Consider the following 22241-nt stretch of genomic DNA (forward strand, 5'->3'; position numbering starts at 1 on the left):
GAACACAGGAAATCCGAACGGATCCAAATCGATCTCCTCAATTTTGACGGCTGGAGGGTGGATGGAAGTAATCCGAACGAGTGGAAACAATCACCCCACTCACAGCAAGTATCTCGTACAGTACCGAGGGAAGAAATACTTGCATAGCATAATATTATATGCACAGTGAAGGGCACTCCACGAGGCGCTGACAAGATGAAGGAGCAAGGTCCTAAAGCGCAGAGACTGCCAAAAGCACAGGGAAAGGGGGCACCCAAGAACATGGTGTACTACACCCAGAAAATTATTGGGCTAACGAGGACTGAAGCAGCTGGGCACTCAAAGCACATAGAGCCTGATATGGCTGGGACACAGGCACAGGTGGCCATTTTAGCGGATCACAGTGAGAGTGAGGAATCAGATCAGGCTGACTCTGGGGCCCAAAACACTAATGCCACGGATGCACCTGGGGCTGCTCAGCCCACATTGGCAGATATCCTCAGAGCTGTTAATATTGGCAATGCCTTAGTGAATACCATGCGGGAAGAATTGTCACTGCTGTGACAGGACCTACAAAAGATGAGAGAGTGCACCACTGCTGTGGGGAGCAGGGTGAGCGAAATAGAAGATCATTTAACACCCATAGAAAGAGATGCCAAAGCTGCCTGTCAACTGGCGAGGGAGGCCACTGACAGAGCTGAGGATTTTGAGAACCGCCTCAGGAGAAATAATATCCGTATTGTGGGACTCCCTGAGAAGGTGGAGGGCAGGGCTGGCTGCTGGACATATTTGGGAAAATACGTTCTCTGCCCTATTTGCGGTGTCACCTCGTCCACCACCGCCCGGAGGGCTTCCCAGGCCAATGTTGGCAAAACTGCTGCACTACAGGGATGGAGAAACTGTGCTCCGTCAGGCAAGGGAACGGGCCAACATACAGCATAATGGTGCCAGAGTGTCCTTCTATCCTGACTTCTCAGCTGAGGTGCAGAGACGCAGGGCAAAGTTTTTTGATGTGAAACGCTGTCTCAGGCAGTTGCAGCTACCATACGCCATGTTATAACCGACCAAACTGCCGGTGATCGTAAATGGACAGGCACAATTTTTTGAGTCGGCCAAGGATGCAGTTAACTGGCTTGACCGAAATGAGCAGGCCCTGAGACAACTAGGACAAGATGGAGAGGAGGAATGATAACGGTGCCCGGCCCCTGGAGGGTGCGAGAGCTGGACACAGCAAATATGGAGCCGTATTATGGTGTGGAGACTTTGTACTAATTTTACCCAGATGACCACTGGCTGAAGGACATTATACTACAACAGATCAAGATGAGAACTTCAGACAGCATAAGAGTAGATTTACAATATCTGACCTTTAGTGGCCCCCTGAGTTTGTTTTCAGGGGCCTGTGTTTGCCCTGCCTGGTTGGCAGAGGTTGGTACTGAACGGTTGGTGAGGTCAGCAGTTTGTGTCCTCCTTTTTCTTTTTCTTTATGGGTGGTTTTCCAGCACTACTTTTACAGCGGGTAATATGAACAGCCAATGTGCATTTCTCAAAGATTTCCTCAAATGCCAAAAGACCAACAGAGTCTTGGGACTGATGGGGGTACACTTGACTAATATTATGTTTTATCTTGGTGAATGGCAGAGATCCCTATAGTATCGTGGAATGTGAAGGGACTTCACTCCCCGCTTAAGAGAACAATGATACGCATGTGCCTTTCACCCAGGGATTTTCTGCTTCCAGTGAACACATTTGACGGGGGACACTGAGCTGTATACAATACAATTGGGTGAACAAAGCATACCACTCCACTCATACCTCCTACTCTAGGGGGGTGATTGTTTTGGTTCATGGCTCCTTGGACTATCAGGAGCTGGACAGTAATATCGACCCTAAGGGGCGATTTGTGTTTCTTCATTGCAGGTTGGGTGCCTTAACGTGTATTATTGCATGTGTGTATGTGCCCCCCCCCTTTCACGGTGGCGGTGCTGAGGGCCCTGATCTCCTACGTGGATGGTAGGCCGGAGGTGCTGCTGCTGGTGATTGGAGACTTCAATTGTTGTTTGGACCCCACGCTGGATAGACATCCGGCCATAGGAGCCTCTGCCCTCTCCAGGGGTACCAAGAGGTGGGCTGGGTGGATGTCTGGTGACATCATAACCCGGGGGTTAGGCAATATACATGCTTTTCTAAGTCTCATGGTAGTCTCATGGTAGTTTGTCTAGAATTGACTTGGGAGGTGGGAAACACACGCATGCTCCAGTACGTATCCAAAATGGAATATAGGCCCCCGTAGTGTATCTGATCATTCACCATTAATAGTGCACTTGGTGGTCTCCCAGCCCACTGAGCTCCCAAGAGCCCCATGGAAATGTAATGCATTATGGTTGAAGTTGTTTAAATCCCCTGACGCTATAGAAGAGAGTGTGCGTGGGTTTTTCACTAACCAGGACCCAGAAGGTTCTTGTATGCAGCAGTGGGAAGCTTTAAAATGTTTTTGAGAGGGGTTCTGATAACAGAGATGACCAAGGTAAAAAAGACCTCATCTGCCTTTGTGATGGAGATGGAAGAGAGGGTGAGGGATCTGGAGCAGCAATATGTTTTGGATCCCTCTGACTCAGCCAGGGAGGAGTGGCAGGCTGCTCAGTCAGCTTACGAGTGGGTGCTTTCCTCCACGGCCGAAAATAAATGTTTTTTCGCCAAACAGCCATTCTTTGAGGAGGGGGAGACAACTGAGCGTATGCTGGCATGAATAGCGAACTCACAGCAGAGGTCCCCAACCATAGGGGCAATAAAATTCAAAGCTGGGCCCACCATCAACTCACCTGAACTTATTATGCAGGAGTTAGCAGGGTTCTATGAGGAGTTGTACTGCCCTGGCACTGCTTATGTAGGAGCAGATCTGGAGCAGTACTTGCATGGCTTGACTTTTCCTAGACTGACGGCAGAGCAGAGGAAGGGGTTGGATGCACCCCTTACAGTAGAGGAACTTCAGGAGGCAGTGGGAATGTTTCCTAATTTTAAGGCGCTGGGGGAGAATGGGATCCCCATGGAAGTATATAAGCAACATGCGGGTGTCTTGCTACCACGTTTGCTTTGGGTGTTTTACGCAGCTCTGGAGGCTGGAGAGCTTCCGCCCTCCATGGCAAAAGCAAATATTATACTGCTCCTTAAACCGGGTAAGGATCCAGTTGACTCAGGATCTTACAAGCCAATTTCGTTGCTACAATGTGACATTAAGATCCTGGCGAAGGTGCTAGCAATGCGGTTGAATACCGTTATCGCTTCCCTAATACACAGCGAACAGGCAGGGTTTATGCCGAATAAATCTACTGCCATTAATCTGTGACGGTTGTTTCTGAATATGCAGTCAGATGCGGATATTGTAAGAAGCAGGGCTCTGCTGTCCTTAGATGCCACTAAGGCATTTGACAGTATTAATTGGAATTACTTGTGGGCAGTGTTGCAGCGATTCGGGTTCGGTCACATATATATAGCGTGGGTGCGCCTACTCTACAGTCGACCGGAGGCTGCTATTAGGGCCTTTGGTTGTCTGTCCCATGACTCTGCACTGAGGAGAGGGACAAGGCAAGGATGCCCGCTGTCCCCTCTCTTTACATTAGCCATTGAACCCCTGGCCATAGAGATTAGAGCTAATTCGAATATTGTTGGATTTTGTTATGGCCCCCTGCAGGAGAAGGTGATGCTTTACGCTGATGACACCTTGCTTATGCTGGGGGATACTGACATGTCCCTGCGGGAGGCCATGGCAACCATTACGAAGTTTGGAGCATACTCTGGCCTGCAGATCAACTGGTCGAAGTCTGCCCTATTGCTGTTAGACGGCGACGCCACACAATTGGTGGCTTTGTCCTGTCCCATACCTGTCACGTCCTCCTTCAAATACCTAGGGATTCATGTTACCTTCAACCCGAGAGATTTTAGCCACTTGAACATTTCCCCCCTGCTCCAGAGGTTTAGAGAATGGGTCAAAACATGGAACAACCTCCACATCTTGGTGGCAGGCAAGGTTAACCTAGTGAAGATGATTCTAATGCCGCAATTGCTGTACTGTCTTCACAATGCCCTGGTGGTGATACATTTAAAAATCTTCCGAATAGTGAACTCCATCTTCCGGTCTTTGATATGGAAGAACAAACCACCCAGGATTAAATTGGAGCATCTTCAACAGCCAAAAGATAATGGCAGGTTGGCGCTACCCAACCCGTGGTTATACTACTTGGCTGCTCAATTACAACACCTGGTGGGGTGCTTCAGGACTGAGCCAGCTGGCTCTTTCCAGGCACTCATGCTCCACATGGTGGGTAAAGGTCCCTGCCCCATGGCACTGGAAGCTTTAGTTTTTGACAAACCGAATAAGATATACCCTACGTACAATCTCATACAAAAAGTGTGGAATAAATGCAAATATAATTAACAGGCTGATGGCTATACTGAATATAGCCCCCTATGGCTTAATGATACATACACGGAGCTGGCTAAACTACAGGTAGGGGCTAGTTGGAAACCTTATGGGATTACACATATCAAACATGTTTTTAAACATGGAAAGCTCAAACCGTTTGCAGATCTTCCATCCTCAATGCTCTTCCAGTATCTGCAGTTCCGACACGCAGTTAGGGCTCAGAGTAGGTCTTCGGAGTGGCATCTGTCGCTCACCCCGGTATTTAGCCTCATTGGGGATGCTGTGTCTTCGAAGGGATTTATCTCTCAATGATACGCCATCCTCTTACAGAACTTCTTGGGGCAGCATCCCATACAGGTGAGGGAAAGATGGGAGAGGGACGTGGGCCAAATGGATGGAGAGCAGTGGTAAGAGATATTTCAGGGGGTGAGCGTTTGCTCACTGAATGTGGCCCAGTGGCTCACTCAATTATACATCATCTTGAGGGTATACTATATGCCACATAGATTGCAGTTGATGGGGTTGCAGACTGAGGACACTTGCACCAGATGTAAGCGTGACCATGGAGACCTTATTCCCCTCCTGTGGCGATGCCCCAAACGACATAAATATTGGGCCGAGGTGGTGAGTACTGTCAACTTGCTGTTCAAGGTATCTATACCTGTAGACCCCAAGGTATGCCTATTGGGTGTCCTGGAGGAGTTTGAGATGGAGATGTACACCAGGGAGGCTGTTCATAGAGTGCTGTTTCAAGCCAGAAAGTTGATTATGGTCTACTGGAAATCAGAGAACCCTCCGACCTTGAGGGAATGGATTTGTAAGATAGGAAATATGTTACGTATGGAGAAACTAATATACCAACACAGGGGGAGTACACGAAAATATAAGAATCTTTGGGCTCCGTTGCTGGATACTCCGGGGCTTGCCCCAGTGGATCTGGTCATGGACAGGTTGTTGGAACTGAATGTGGGGTGAGTAACTCCGCATAAAAATTTAAGGGTAGCAGAAGTGGTGACACTGTAGTAATGATGGCACTGTTGTAATATGTTTCTGATGGTTGTTTGTATGGTCATATTGGTCAATGTATTACTGTTATTGGCTGTATACCACCTCATTAATAAAAAAAAACCTTTGTTGGATAAAAATAAAAAAAAATCTGTTTTAAGGGACATTACTTAGACTTGCTATGTGCATGTTAATTGTGAGCTTCATCCATGACATGCATTGGGTATTCCACCTTATTCTCTTAAGTTCAGCAATAAAATGCTTAAAATACATTAATGGGCTTTAGTGCATTTTAACTGAACTTTTGCACTTGGAAAACCGTTGCACAAAATTATTGCTATAAGAAAATAAGCGTAATTAACTAGGAATAAGGTCTTCTCAGTCCTCAGTCCCACTTGCGCTGCCATACAAATGTATCAAAAAAGTCCCTTATCTACCACTTATGCAGAAACTCCGACTCCTAGTTAACCCTGGTGCAAAATTAGTTGGTAGCCAGGAAGAAAAACATTACCAACCCTTGTAACAATAGGGCTAACTCATGGAAAAGCAATAAAACAGAATATTCTTGTGATCTTATTTTGATCATTTTCATAGTGATTTCATATGATTATGCATGATTTTAAAATTAAAACAGCAGGTAATCATGTGTAGTACAGAGATAAAATCTTGTACTTGATCAAATAAATTGGATCTCCTTGGAAATCTGATGATTAAAAGAAAATAAAGTCCTATCTGCAAACTTGTTACAGTTCAATGCCTCAGAGTGGAGCCAGAACATTGAATCTGTTTAGGATGAGTTGAAGCCGTTGAATTATCTTGACAGCAAGAAAACAAGCAGAAGGGCAGCCATGGGAGTTTCACTACAGGTTTCCTTTAATGGGATCTAAAAGTTATGGACAGTTGATGATACACAAAAATTAAATAAATGGGAAAATATTTTCAAATTATACCATGTGTTTTTTTTAGGCACCAGACCACCACCCTGTGCTATAAAATTATGGAAGTTACAATTTTTTATGTCATGTGAAATTTGTGCAACAGTTCAGTTAAAAATGCACTAAAGCCAATTTAGGGCACACATAAACAAAACATTACCCTTTTAAAAAAATATAAAAACATGAGATTGCGCTGAGTAAATAAATACCCAACATGTCACTTTTTGTGAGCCTGCAAAATTACAAAAAACACTGGTACCCTTCCATAGGCAACTCTTTAAACGTCACTACAGGTCATCAGTTTACATGGACTCTACACGACCTAGGTACATTTCTATTTGTTTGTTTGAGTATGTACTTGGGGGTAAAGTTGCTAAAAAAAATGTTGGGGAGGGGTTAAGTGCTTGGGTGTATTTTTTTTACTTGTTTTTTCTAAAACTTTATTATTTCACAATTGGAACAATGTCCCCTATGTGATATATTTTAAAATCAGGTTATCTTTAATGAGACACCAGGAGTCTTTTAGAATGGTTATTTATTGGTCTCCCTCCCATCCACCCAACAGCATCTGCAGCATCATGTGGGTGACAACAGAAAATTAGGGGAAATATTTCTCTTGGGACAAATGTCCCCTAGATTTGCCTTCACCTCTTGTTCTGCTAACAACTGTAAACATTTTTTATTCCCCATTACTTTTTGTCTCTTTGACAATGGTCACCAGGAGGAATGGGGAGGGTCTATCAACCCAATGGTGATACAGAGAGCAATAAAAACCTGAAAAACTTTCCAATCATACTCAAAACTAAAATAGTTTTGGCCACAAAAATGTTTTAACTATGTTATGTGTAATTACATTCAGCTTGACAAAGAACGTGGTTATTCAAAAGTGTTTCTTTATTGCCAAAATGTGATTTGTAAAAGTGAAAGAGCATTTTGGAACAATCTTGGATCAATATTCTTCCTTCATGTGGGAAAAGTGAGTATGGAGCCTGCTTGATGTGTCTGCTGAAGGTTGCCAACAAGAGTAACTTGCCCATTAATAATTATATATAATTATAAATACAGTCATGGGCAAAATTATTGGCACCCCTGCATTTCTGTCAGACAATGCATCACTTCATCCAGAAAATGTAGCAATTACAAATGTTTAGGCATACTCATGTTTATTTTTTTTTTGTTTGCATTGGTATGACACAAAAAAGTGGAGAAACAAAAAGTCAAATATGACACATTCCACGCAAAATGGACTAGACAAAACTATTGGCACCCTCAATTTAGCTACTTACGGACCACTAGCCTTTGTCATACAGTGGCTGTTTGACGTTAAATACCGGGGTTATGGCAGCAGATAGCTGCCATAACCCCGGTATCTTTTTAAACAGCGGGCAGTCTTCTTTCAGATAAAAGTGGTCTCTGCAGTGGTAGAGCCCCCCTGCTCCAAAGCACCCCCCCATGTTGAGAGCATGTGGCCTAGTATGGTTAGATGGGAGGGGGCGCTCGCTTGTCCTCCCCTTTCCTGACCTGCCAGGCTGCATGCTTGGATAAAGGTCTGGTATGGATTTTGGGGGGGAACCCCCACCAGTTCACATTTACCACAAAACTGCCTATGCAGAAGAGGGGACGCTGTAAATAAAAACAAACCATGCAGCTCTGACTAAAGTTTAATAAAGCCCTTGCTATAAGTGTATTCCATTTACATACCTTATAAAGCCTGAGTGGAATACTCCCAGGACATTGCTAAGTTAGGCTTAGTCATCACTGCTTACCTCCACCATCACTGGAGTGAGCTCTTTTTTTTATTCAAACCCCCTCACATACTATTTCTCTCCCCTGATGCAATAGATCTGAGCGCAGCATTAGGGAGCACATTCCTATGATGGTGGATGTGAGAAGTGATGACTAGGCCTCACTTAGCAATGTCCTGGAATTACTTAGCAATGTCCTGGGAGAATTCCACTCAGGCTTAATAAGGTATGTAAATGGCCTACACCCATAGCAAGGGCTTTATTAAACTTTAGTCAGAGCTGCATAGTTTGTTTTTATCTACAGCTTCCCCCACCTGCATAGGAAGTTTTGTGGTAAATGCGAACTGGTGGGGGTTCCCCCCTAAAATCCATACCAGGCTTTATTCAACTTCAGTCAGAGCTGCACAGGTTGTTTTTATCTACAGATCCCCCTTATCTGAATAGGCAGTTTTGTGGTAAAGGTGAACTATCCCTTTAAAGAGTTGGGATTTTACTCTTATTTTTATTTTAGAAATGTCATTTGTTCTATACATGCTACAGATGCATCACTTTACAGGCAGACTAAGGAGATACCCCCGGGCACTATATTTAAAGACATTTTTTTTTTTATTGTTGCACTTTAAGCTTAATTAAAAACACTGGGCCAGATCCACAAAAACCTGGCGCAACTTAAAAAATCCCATTTAAGTTACACTGCCTTAAAATTTCTACCTAAGTGGCCAATCCACAAAGCACTTACCTAGAAATTTCAGGCTGTGTAACTTAAATCCGGCCGGCGCAAGGCGTTCCTATTCAAATGGGGCGAGTTCTGGGGAGAAGAACAGAAGAGAAGAACATGACGTCACAGAAGACCGCGCTGGCTGCCTGCTAGTAATTGAGCTAACACACGAAGATAGCAGGCAGCCAGAGCTGAAGGAGAAGGCACCGGACAGCTGCAGAAGAACCGGGGTGCGCTGAGTCAACAGCGGAGAGCGGCGAAGATAGAAGAAGACCCCCGGAGAGCGGAGAAGACCCCCCCCCGGAGAGCGGAAGAAGAAACCCCCCCCGGAGAGCAGAGAAGACCCCCGGAGAGCGGAAGAAGAAGCCCCCCTGGTATTAGAGCTAAAGAAGACAGGGGGGCCTCCGGAGCAGACTAATAAATGATTTTAAAAACCCTTGTGTTGTGTGTTTAATAACTATCACTTTGCCTCCACGTGAATGGGTAGGGGTACGATGTACCCCATATCCATTCACTAAGGGTGGGGGGCCGGTATCTGGGGGCCCCCTTATTTGAGGGGACTCCCAGATTCCGATAAGCACCCCGCCCGCAGACCCCGACAACCAACGGCCAGGGTTGTCGGGAAGAGGTCCTGTCCTCATCAACATGGGGACAGGGTGCTCTGGGGTGGGGGGGCCCGCAGTGTGCCCCCCTGCCCCAGAGCACCCAACCCCCCCATGTTGAGGGCATGCGGCCTGGCACGGCTCAGGAGGGGGGGGGCGCTCGCTCGTCCCCACTCCCATTCCTGGCCGGCCGGGTAGCGTGCTTTGGATACGGGTCTGGTATGGATTGTAGGGGGACCCCCTACGTCGATTTTTCGGCGTAGGGGGGTCTCCTTACAACCCATACCAGACCTAAGGGCCTGGTATGCTCCTGGGGGGGGAACCCATGCCGGTTTTGATTTTACAAATTGCCGTGGAGTTCTCCCTCAGGAATGCATACCAAATGCCGTCGCTTGAATGGGCTTTTACATGGTGTGACTAACTTTCCACTTTGTAAAACCAGCCCTAGTTTTACACTTGCAAACTAAAACTTACGGCGAAAAAACAAAGCTGAAAAGCTTTGTGGATCGCCCTAAGTGCTAATTTGCATACTAGAAGCTAATTTGCATTCAATTACACATGCCGGATCTTCTGCCTAACTTTGGAAAACTGCTTCTGTGGATCAGTTCCAAAGTTAGGACAAGGGATACGATGGAGTAACAGCAGTTATTCCGTCGTATCTCTTTTGTGGATCTGGCCCACTGATCCTAAATAAACTATCGTTTTTAAAAAACATTTTTGTATTGATACATGTCCCCCAGGGCAGTACACATACCCCCATACCACTTTTATGGCCAATTACTTGCACATAAGCCTTCAAAATGGGCACTTTTGATTTCTCATGTTCGGCTCCCATAGACTTGTAAATTTTGGAAAGAGTGGAAACACTCTTACTGTTTGACACTAAGGCTGGCCACAGATGGATCATTTTTCTTTGTTCAGCTAGTAGGCTGAATGAAAAAAAAAATAGGGATTCCTCCATCCACACAATTGAGCCGTCATTGTATTTTGACAGCGGGGACTCTCTGCATTGTGGCAATGATTAAGCACATGATTCTGTGTGAAACACGTCTGCCTTGTTTGCCATTGTTCCTGTGGTGCGTCACTTTATTTTATGTATCAAGAATAAAGGACTCATATTTGTTATCTTGGTGTGCAGCTGTTCCTACTTTTTGCAGTTTGTACAGCGGGCAAGCTTTAGCTTGCACCCTTGGGAGGAGTCCTTTAATTCATTCATTATTCACCTGGAACTACTCACCTGAGGGGTGTTCTCTGCTCCTTTCCTTTAGAATATTGGATACAGTGATCAGCAGCTACAGCCCATTTGCTGCAGCAACTTATCAAGAAAAATGTTACGTTTGACAGAAGTTAATTTTTGATTTGATTTCTGTTGACCACATATGGATCTCTGAGTTAAACCGGTTAAATTGGTCACATTTTAAATCCATCTACAGCCAGCTTTGTCAGTAGTTGGGCTTCTTCTATTTTAATTCTAATGAACAATCTGAAAGGCCGGTTGAACAGGAGGTGATTTTGGCAGCAAATGGATGGATAAATGAAGTGAGATCCTACAGTCATGTGCTTTGGAAGAAGCTGCGGACTGAAATGAAGAGTAAGCAGCCTTGCCTCTTATAGCATTCAGAAATTTCATCAGTCCCTAATATAAAGCTGAATTCTTTCTTTATAATATAACCTTGGCCAACCAGGGGAAGCCTTGTATCCGTTGATACAAATACAAGGCTTCTCTTGAATGAAACAATCTCTTGAAAGAAGCATTTAAGTTAACTTAATTTAATAAACAGACGGGAAGGGCCTGGTATGGATTGAGAGGGACCCTCACACAGTTTTCTAAACATTTTTGTTTTGCCGGCAAAAGCAATACGCGTATATTGATGGGTTTGCGCAAAAGTTATAGCGTCTACAAAAATAGGGGATATATTTATGGAATTTAAAAAAAAAAAATGTTTTAATAGTAATGGCAATGATCTGCAATTTTTATTGGGACTGCGACATTATGGCGGACACATCAGACACTTTGACACTTTTTTGGGACCATTGTCATTTATACAGCGATCAGTGCTATAAAAATGCACTGAATACTGTGTAAATGACACTGGCAGGGAAGGAGTTAAACACTAGGGGTGATCAAGGGGTTAGGTGTGTCCTAGGGAGTGATTGTAACTGTGGGGGATGGGCTACCACTGACATGACAGCGATCACTGCTCCCGATGACAGGGAGCAGTAAATCCCTGTCATGTCACTAGGCTGAGCAGGGAAATGCCTTGTTTACATAGGCATCTCCCCGTTCTGCCTCTCGCTCTCACAATTGTGGGCCACCGGCGAACATCGAGTTTGCGGGACACGTGTTGAAGTCGTTTCTGTACTACTTTTTGCGATTTCGGGCTGGGATTTACATTAACATCTGTGCAGAAACCTGCACAGATGTCTCTAAAATCGTGCCTGAAATCGGGACAGAGATGCGGGAGTGAAATTGTGCGAGTTCTGCTGAAATCACACGGCTTCATTCCCGCAGCTCAGTGTGAACCTGATAAATAAATACCAGATACAGGGTTGCAGCACTATCATAGGACCAGAGCTATAGCTCTTTCATGAGTACCTGTCCATACAGAGCCATTAGCACTAGGTGCATTAGGTGCTTGAGTAAAGAATTGCAGCAGTGGAGTCCAATGACTGTGGAGGAAATGTACCAACATAAAGTGATGTGAGCAGATGTGAAGTCACAAAAACCACACATAAACATACTTTATACCCAGCAGCACACACTATACCCAGCACATGCAATATTATCAAACAACTGTACTATCAACTAACTGTTCACATTAATATTCTTATACTCCACATTTAGGCTGGGTTCACACTATTGAAAATTGGATGCAGGTTCCCTGCAATCAATTCGAAATAGCAGGAGACTTTGACCGGCTCTCTATGGAGTCAGTTTACATATCTGGGCTGCAACTCCGGTGTGAATTTGCACAGGAGCCATGTGCATCTTTTCGCCCGTTTCAGGTCAGAATTTAGCCAAAAATTGTTCATTGACCTTTTTTTTTTTAATACTACTCTTCTAATCAGAGTAAATAACCCTTCATTATACACTATCCACTTACTGTGCCTTACAGTTACAATTCAAAGTATATTAACCCCCAGACACTACATAATAACCCCTTACTATGCCTCTTCCCATTGATGTATGTTACAGGGAAAATATGGTGCATTTTCAGTGAACACACATTTTAAATTATTATTGTGTTTATCCCAAAGTATTTTTTTTATATGGGTGCCACATTTTTATACATGGTTCTTCCAAATGTTTTTCATTGTAAAAGAGATAAAGATTTATAGATTAGCCACTAAAGGGAGCGCTTAGTGCAATAACTTTGGGATACCAACCAAAAAAAAGATCGTTTTCAGTGGGCTTGGTTTCCATTACACTGTGCAACTTGCAAAGTGAACAGATTTTTTGCCTTTAGTACTGTAAGTCAACCCCAATAAATCAGCTGTATACACTTTGCTGTGCATTATACTGGATATGCCAGTTAAATTAACATTTCCGTGTAAATGACTTACCTCATGCAGATGAATTTATACATCAATACAATATGTAGTGTGATCTGATCATGAAAGTATAATATAATTAGGTTTAATACAGATTAAATAACGACATAATTACCATTCAATAAATAATACCACTTTAATGGCAAAGTAATAATTTAGACAGTTACACTGCGCACATCTGCAAAAAATAGATGCAAGCTGGTTTACAGGCTAGAAGAACCATCAACTTATAGAAAATACATCATTCAATTAATCTCAATTACACCAAAACTTATTTTGAGGGCTTTACAAAGACTACAAAATTTTCCAGATGAATCTATTTCACTGCTTCTGTCTATTTACATGATATGTTACATCAAAAATGTACAAAATATAAAATGTATACTGACAAATGTTTCACAATTTGTTTCTTTGTTGTAAACTACATGCACTCACTGAGATGTGTTGTAGGAAGTTCTATATGCTTATATCTGGTGTGCATGTCAGAAGAATATGTGCAATCTTACTCAGACCAAATATAAATGATACACAAAAAGTCTGAAGTTAAAGGAGAACTGCAGGCAAAACACACAAATCAGTAACTAAGCAAGAACAGGTTTTTATATGTTTTTTTATGCAGCAAAAGTTTATTTTCCACTTTAGATATATTTCCACATACTGTAACTTTAATGGCTTTCTTACAGCACAAAGGTATTTGTGTTGTCTTCTATACCCATTGCTGGCTGTGCACTTTGGGCAAGACAAATTGATTAATTGCAATGAGAATAAAAGCTAGGAAACAGAGAAGCTGGACTTTTAAACATCTGTTTGGTAAATTTATGTAGCTCACATTGTAAATGAGAAAATTTGTAGTCAGAATCTGACATTGCATAGACTTACTGATGATTTTGGTCTTAATTGAAATTCTCCTTTAATGCATATTTTTGTCTGCTTCTAAAGTTAGCACCATGGTAATATATCAAGTGTAGTAGGTGGCTAGTGTACTGTGAAAATTGCACTCCCCTATTACAGTATGTGCTTGAATGTCCTGGTTTAAAGAGCATTTAGGACCTGTGGTTTGCTCATATATATGCTTTCTGTTTAGTATCAGTCCCACAGAAGTCTATGTGGATCCCCTATGTACAAAGAGACTGAAGTGCAGGCCACATGACCTGGATGTTACTTAGAATGGAACAAAAAAAAATGGGGACATAGGAGGGAGTGTATTTTACTTACTTTGCTCACCTATCCTACTTCACTGATGCCCATTAAATACATTACCATGAAGGTATTCTTTAGAAATTAAAATCTATATGACCTACTCTGAATGAAATTTATACATGCACCAGCTGATTAAGATTTGCATTTGGGCAATAGCACCGTGTAGGGAAACCTGGTCTTAAAAATAGCACTGTATAGCATCATTCCTGTATAAGGATTTAAGCAAATGACCAAGGTTTTGGCCAAGACTTGTTTGTAGCACCAGTAATTGATGTTGAAGGTAGCATCTGGTTTACAAGGTCTACACAATGCCACAGCCCTTCAATTATTATTAATGTTGTTATTATTATCATTGTGTTTTTAATCAATGATTGACTTTGTTGGTTCATTCGTGGTCTCCTTTCAATAATCAATCAGGTCACATGAAATACATTCTGACATTATCACAAAATGTACTGGCTCAATGTATATGGTTTTTAGAAACATGACTGTAGAACTGGATCTCCTTCATAATCCTAATAAGTGTAAGCACATAACAAACACACCAGGAAAACAGTATGAGATTTTGAATTCTGGAGCCGTTAAAAATTTATGGAATATGTTGTGAAACACACACCAACAAGTTAAAATACAAATGTGTTTTGTTGGATTTTTTTTTTCTTTTTTTTTCTTCTCTTTTTTAATGGTGCAAGGCATTTTTGTTATGGTTCCTATATACAAGACCCACCCAATTAGACTGTGCAAAACCAACCCATTTATATTAAAAACTCTACACTGCCTCAGTCTTATTCAACACTGAGAGCTCCATTTACAACATAATAAATCAATATATGCCTAAGTCTATAAGAAGGGGAAAGGGAGAAATTAAATATAAAACATTTGTGCTCATTTTTTGTCAAGTGTTCCCAGCACTGCTGGAAAATCTATCAAAATATTTCCTTTGCAAGAATGCAAGCAAAAGAAAAAAAAATACTTCCAACCACCTGTTTGAGTTTTGATGTCATGGTACACGTCATTGTTGACCTTTTTCTCAGAAATTAAAACAATTTATACATAAATTAATTGTCTGTTTGATTTTCATTGATCACAATCTTTATAAAATAAAAGATTAGAGCACTGTACTGAGTGAGAAATTACATAGTAGTTATGAGAAAGGAGACATAAGTTGTGTTTGTACTCTAACTGTAAGACTATCAAGAGATACTTTTAAGGCAGTGAGATGGCACCATAAGACTTTTCTATTCTTATTTACTCCTTCCTTCACCAGCAAGACTCACATAAACACAGGGAAGCCATAATCGTTTTTATAAAATTGTTTAAGCGGCCCGTAGGTGATTAGAAAAACAACCGATTGGCAATAAGGACAATTATAAACAAGTGATTCAACACTGCTGAGTTCAGAAGTCTGAGCATGGCAGTTCAGATTTACAATTGGCACTTATCCAGTTTATCACAGTAGATTTTCTGGTAGATGCACAAATACATTTTTGTGCTTTTAGTTTGAACTAAAGACCATTATTCAGATCGGAGGCAGCACTTTACACAACAATCTCATTAATGTAGTCACGTGACCAGCACAATGTCTTACATCAGAGATTTGAAGTGGACTAAAACACAGCACAATTAGTACAGAATGTAAAAAAAACAAGAACATACATTATACATACGCATCTGTGCTGTAAACCTTTTAGAACATAAAACAATTCCAGTTTGGCTAGCAAATGTGCAATCTGCTTGTTTGCCCTCTATCCAGGGCTCTTTCCAGTTGACTAATGGAGATACACTCTACTCCATTCATATTAAATGCATTGAGATTAAACCAATTCAAGCTTTCCACTTCAATTTTTCACCTGACTTCTTTTATGAACCAAGTCACCTGCCTACCAGCACATTTACCTGGTACGGGTGTTGCATTGTGCTGCTTCAGTAATGGCAGTGATCTATTGGACAAAACCTTTCAACTATAATAACAATATAACATCCATGGATGAATCCTTAGAGAGTTGATTCGAGCGATGGTTCCAAAACTTCGTCATGGTGACTCGTGCCATCGCTGTCACAGCTTTGTCCACTTGAAAAATTGGCTGCTTCTTGAAGCCGCATTAGCATATTCATCTGGGAAGGAAAGAGAAAAACATTACACCATCTGAATCCAAAGAGCTTTATTTCATATTTTCTGCAGCAAAATCGTAATTGTGTGATGTAATGAAATAGATGGCCAAAGTTTTTTTCCTAGAATCAGACTGCGAAAGTCAAATTGACAAAAAATGGGAAGGATAATACAGCATTAACAAAAAAAAAAGAGAGAAAAGGGAAGAATACTTAAACATGACAACTGCAAGAAACCATTTCAACATTACTGCAACAATCTATCTTAGTTAGGGAATTGTTCAACTATGAAAAGACGAACATTGCCTCCTATGTTCTTAAAATTAACATGACTGGCTGTAGTACATTAATTAATAATGATTTATTAGATTTTATGTTCCCAAAGAATACAACAAAAGTAGGAAAATAATGTGCTGTAAGTCAGATGCTTTGGTATGCTTAAAGTGGAAATGAGTTTAAAGGATAAGAATGCTGCCATAAAGAGAACCATTTTGAAGCTTGACACTAATTTGACAGCAAAGTGTTAGTTACCCCTGAATGCTCAAAAACAAAACAGAAAGGTATGCAATGCAGAAATCAGCTTCTTTCATAACACAGTTTAGAGTCTCATTTCAAAGCAGCATGTAGTCTTTCCAGCATGTTTTAAAAAAATAGAGCTTTCATCAGCATCATGGTTCCAAGCCATTCAAACAATATGACAGCATAACATTGTTTAGATGTTTGATATAAGCTACTGTTCTGCAATAATACACAAAAGGGGAGATTCAATAAAGCCCAGACATGAAATATGAACAAAACATATTCCTCTATAGTAGCGGTTCTCAACCTGTGGGTTGTGACCCCTTCGGGGGTTGAATGCCGATTTGCCAGGGGTCGCCAAATCCCAGGCTGTTCCTGGAGCCGTGCCACTTTCCCAGCATTTTTGCGGCTGCCCAGCAGGGCTGTCCCTGGAGCCTGTGGCCGCCCAGTCAGTTCACGGCATGGCTGGGGGGTGGAGACTAGAGACAGTTGGCTGGTGAGGAACGTGAAGTGGGAGGGGATGAAAAAGACCCTATCTCCTGATTTTAGCATAGGTGTTACTGCTGCAAGACACCACGGAGCCGGAGACACAGTGAGTAATACTGCAAGTGATTATATTTGCCATCAAATATCCCCGAAAACAGTTCTTAGATCAGCAGATGGCCTTGATCAAGAGCACCTAAGTTGGCTGATCAAAACTCCCCCAGCACTGCCACTGATTCCACCCCCCCAACAAGGTGCAAGAGAAGAAAAGAAAATATATGGAAGAAAGAGCAAAAGAGGGGAATGAACAAAGTAAAAGGAAGAGAAAGCATTCAAGAAAGAACAAGAAATTAGGATAGAGAGAGAATTGGGGGGACAAGTAATTAGGATAGAGAGGAGAACAAAGAGAAAGAGTGGTACAAAAATGTCACAGGAGGGGTTTTAATACTGTATGAGTGGAAGGGACTCAGGGGTGTCCACAGGCTAGGGCCACAAATTACTTGTCTTGCCTTGGGTGCTGACAATCCACGCTACAAAAATAATTTTACTGTTAGGGGTCCACACAACTTGAGGAATTTTATCAAGTGGTCACAGCACCAGAAAGGTTGAGAACCACTGCTCTATAGTGTGTACTTGTCTCAATGTGGGCACTATGCGTCACTTTTGTCTGCTGGTTCATTATATCATGCTATAAGCATGAATCACTTCTGACAAGTTTTCCTGACACCAAGAAACAAAAATGGTGATGGGGAGGGACCTCCAGTTGATTGACAGCCTGAACGCTGTTCCTGTGTGCTATGTGGAGGGGAATGTGTCCCTTCCCTCCAATCAGCTGACAGAGCTCACTTCAGAACTCTCAGGCAAGCTTTATAATTTAGCACTCTGAACGAATGTAGAGAAGAGATGGCCACAGATAAACAGGTAGAACTCTAAATGTGAAGCTAATTAAGACCAACTTTGGCGTAAAGGGAGAAAAACTGGCTCAAAAACATTTCTCACTTGCATTCTAAAAGTGGCGCAGCATGAGCCAAATTCAAGAAGAAGTTCTAGACAGGTACATAAATTTAACACATTTTTCACCACTTTTATAATGCATGCAAGACACTTTGCTCCAGTAATTATGAATTCCAGGAATAGTGTTTTGAAGGAGAAGGCACATTCTGTATGTTCTTCTCCCAGGTGAAGATGTTACTGTGTCTTAAAAAGCTTGGATGGCCAACTGTAACAGTGCTACTTTAAATTGTTTGCCTATTACTTTGGTAGCACTAGCAGATAAAAGTAAATTTGAAGCAGAAAAAAATGCTATAGGTATCACTGTCTTGGTACACACAACTTTGTCTCCTCCTAAACCTCCTTTTTTTAACCTACACTGCATGTGGCCCTTGCACAATGCAGTGTATGCATCTGTACACTGCCAAAAAAAGTTTGGCCAAGTGCCTTGATAATGTAACCCTAGCATGCATGCATGGGAGTTGCATCACCCTAGACTGCCTGATGGTTAAAGAAGGAAGGTGCTAAGTCTAGAAAAATAATTTAAGAAGATGGCTGTGGTTATATAGAGCAGCCAACAGTTTACGCAGCACTTTACAATATAAAAGGGAGACAATACAGTTATAATACAATAAAATACAAGAGGATTAAGAGGGCCCTGCTCAGAAGGGGTTACAATCTAATAGGGTGGGGCAGGTGGTACAAAAGGTTGTAACTGTGGGGAATGACCTGATGGAAGTGGTAAAAGATTAGTTGGAGATGTGATAGGCTTCCCTGAAGAAATTCGTTTTCAGGGATCGCCTGAAGGTAGTAAGAGTAGGGGATAGCCGGACAGGTTGAGGTAGCGAGTTCCAGGGGATGGGAGAGGCTCTGGAGAAATCCTGGAGATGAGCATGGGAGGAGGAGACCAGAGGAGATCTTGAGAAGAGCTGAGAGGACAGTTTGGGATATGTTTGGAGACAAGGTTGACTGTGATGTAGCTCGGGGCAGAGTTGTGGATGACTTTGTAATTTGTTGTAATTAGTTGTTGGTATTTTGAATTTAATTCACTAGGTGATCGGGAGCCAGTGTAGGGATTGGAGCAGAGGGTTGGCAGACACTGAGCGGTTAGTAAGGTGGATAAGTCTGGCAGCAGCATTCATGATAGACTGAAGAGGGGATAGCCTATGGACAGGCAGACCAATAAATAATGCATGGTAATGTGCACTCCAAAGTACATTGCAATATGCTTTGCAAAATGAATCCAATCTCATGTGTTTCATTAAATTAATTTATATGGCAAATTTATGTGCTGTGAAACAGAGAGGTGTGAATCCCACCTTAAGGCATTGCCCATGGATTTAACTATGGGTTTACTGGTCAGCAAAGGCTAGACTATTAGTGGAGAAAAGGTTCATATAATCCTTCCAAAATATCCTACAAAATGAATAGTTAAAAAGGGCAATATGTAGTCCTACCTGTCTACTTATAGTATTGTTTCATCCCAAAAAATGCATACCGTTTAAAATAATTTTGTTGATTCAATAGTGGGCATATGCTTCAGTGGCAGAAGATAGAAAGATTTTATATCCCAGTGCTTGTAAATCCACAGTATACTTTTCAGATAATGTTGGTTAATCTACCTTAGGGAATGAAACTGATAAACTTTATACATAGCTTTTATTACATCTTGAGCACTGAGACATTTCAGTTGTCAATATGAAACCTAGTCTACATTTTCCAAATTTGTATTTGCTAGCTCTGTAAATGCTTTGCCTATGCAAACATTTTGTGAATGCAGCTGCAATCTATAGACATAGCTGTGTGTATTATTTCAGTATTGAAACAAGCTAAACACAATTATTGCAAGCACAAATGAATGAGCAGATGTCTCTGCAGCCATTGTTCTTAGTAAGAGAGCTGACCATCAAAGGACATTGTAAAGGTATATCCACACAGGCATTTTAGAAGCTTTATAACAATATTGCATCTGCCCTAGGTTTGTAGCTTCTAAACTTGTGACAGATCATGAATCTGCAGGACAGCCATTGCATTCTGAATATGGCAGTGTATGACCTTTGTTAATAATAGAAAATAAGCCTGTGAAGAATTGGTCATTGATAGAGTTTGTTTTCAAAATATCCTCCTTAAAGTGGCTGTAAAGGTGAAAGTTTTTTTTCCTATAAAAATAACAAACATGTTATACTTACCTGCTCTGTGCAGTGGATTTGCACAGAGCAACCCGGATCCTCCTCTTCTCGGGGGCCCTCTTCTGTGATCCTGGCCCCTCCCTCCTGTTAAGTGCCCCCACAGCAAGCAGCTTGCTATGGGGACATTCACAGCTCCCTGTGTCCATTCAGACATGGAGCCCCTACCTGGCCCCACCCCCTCTCTCTCTCGCTCCTGATTGGCTAGCTGACTCTGATTGACAGCAGGGTCAGCCAATGGTGCTGCTGCTGTGTCTCAGCCAATCAGGAAGGAGAATCAAATGTCAGAAAAGGTTTGGTTTTTAAATGGTTAAACGTCCTTTATCTACATGCCAGAGTTTTTTCCTTTGATAAAAGAATGAAGAGGTACTTTGTTTCCACTAATTTGTGTGTTGTATTAAAACTTGGCAGGCTACCTGGATTTTGTTTATCCAGCTGTGAGAATTCTCTGCACTTGTTAGAAAGATTGTGACATGCTGTTTTGAAGCTTGAGAAGGGGAAAAGATCGCACAGATCTACTGGGCAGATTCATAGCAGCGAGAGCCATTGGCTCTCATTGCTATTAATTTAAATTCTGTGATGATCAAGCAGGGGGCGGGGCCGACACAGACAGAGCAGCTCGGGAGAGAGCCCACCCAAGCCCACCCAAGTGCCCCCATAGAAAGTTGCATTCTATGGGAGCAATCACTGAAGAGATGGAGCAAGGAGTGCCAGTGGGGGACCTGAAAAGAGGGGCCTGAACAGAGCAGTAAGTATAACATGTCTCTCAGTTTGTACCAATTATGCTACTTTTTGGGGTGAATTAACTAAAACTGCTATCTGGTACAGATGTGCATGTATTCAATCAGGTTCTAATGTCAGCTTGTTCAATTAAGCTTTGACAAAAAAAAATAGAAGCTGATTGGTTTCTATGCACAGCTGCACCAGATTTTGCTCTCCCAAATTTTAGTAAATCAACCCCATTCTGTCTTATATATGTTCCAACGACTCACCCAATCTAGAAGTAAAAAGTAGTATTAAAGATTTTGTATATTCCATAGTTGCATAACTTTTTATCAATGGGATGAATAAACTAAAATTGCTATTATCACACACAAACAAATTGCATATCTAAGAGATTTTGTGAGCTGTCAAAAGGATTTATAACTGAAAACAGAAAGCACTTAAATGGTCTCATTCTGATTTGGTGGCCTAATCTTCTGAAAAAACTATGGTGATTCTTATTCTTTATTTAAGTTATTGTCAGACTTGGCATTGAAAGTTTAATGCCTCGTACACACGTACAGGATTTCCGAACGGTAGAAGTTCCCATCGGAAATCCCTAGGGGAAAGCCGAGAACCTGCTCGGATTCAGTGTTTTCCCCTACACACGGTCAATATTCCCAACGGGAAAACTGCAATGGAGCTTTGGGGCGGGAACCCCGGGCCGTGTCTATGCTCCATCGCAGTTTTTCTGCCAAAAAACGCTGGGCAAAAGTCCGCCTGATTTCCCAGTGGGAAAAAAGAGAACTGGTTCTCTTATTTTGTCCCACGGTTTTTGGGCAGTTTTCTCATCGGAAAAACTGCGAGGAGCATACACACAGCCGAGACTCCCGGCCAAAAGCTTTCCTCACAGTTTTCCAGTCGGCAAAAACTGATCGTGTGTACGAGGCTTAAGATCTGTAGCCCCCCCTTTAGGTAAAAATCCCAAAGATGTGTGTCCTCGTTATGAAAACATTATCTTGTCATATTGCTGGGGTGACCAACTCAATTAAGAGAATGGCACAAAACGATCTATAATTTTAAGGTATTTTTA

At 42.1% G+C, this 22241-nt stretch overlaps 1 protein-coding gene across 15 annotated transcripts in view; it reads right to left on the minus strand.

The window, feature by feature from the left end:
• Positions 1-13076: 13076 nt before the first annotated feature.
• Positions 13077-22241, minus strand: part of NAV3 (neuron navigator 3) — a 789636-nt gene continuing 780471 nt past the window's right edge. For all 15 annotated transcript variants that reach the window (XM_040343949.1, XM_040343951.1, XM_040343950.1 and 12 more), the window contains one exon: positions 13077-16274. In XM_040343949.1, the coding sequence (XP_040199883.1) occupies positions 16155-16274 (120 nt within the window). In that variant the 3' untranslated portion in view covers positions 13077-16154. The remainder of the gene's footprint in view (positions 16275-22241) is intronic.

Source organism: Rana temporaria, chromosome 3, assembly GCF_905171775.1.
Source record: "Rana temporaria chromosome 3, aRanTem1.1, whole genome shotgun sequence".
Classification (NCBI taxonomy): Eukaryota; Metazoa; Chordata; class Amphibia; order Anura; family Ranidae; genus Rana; species Rana temporaria.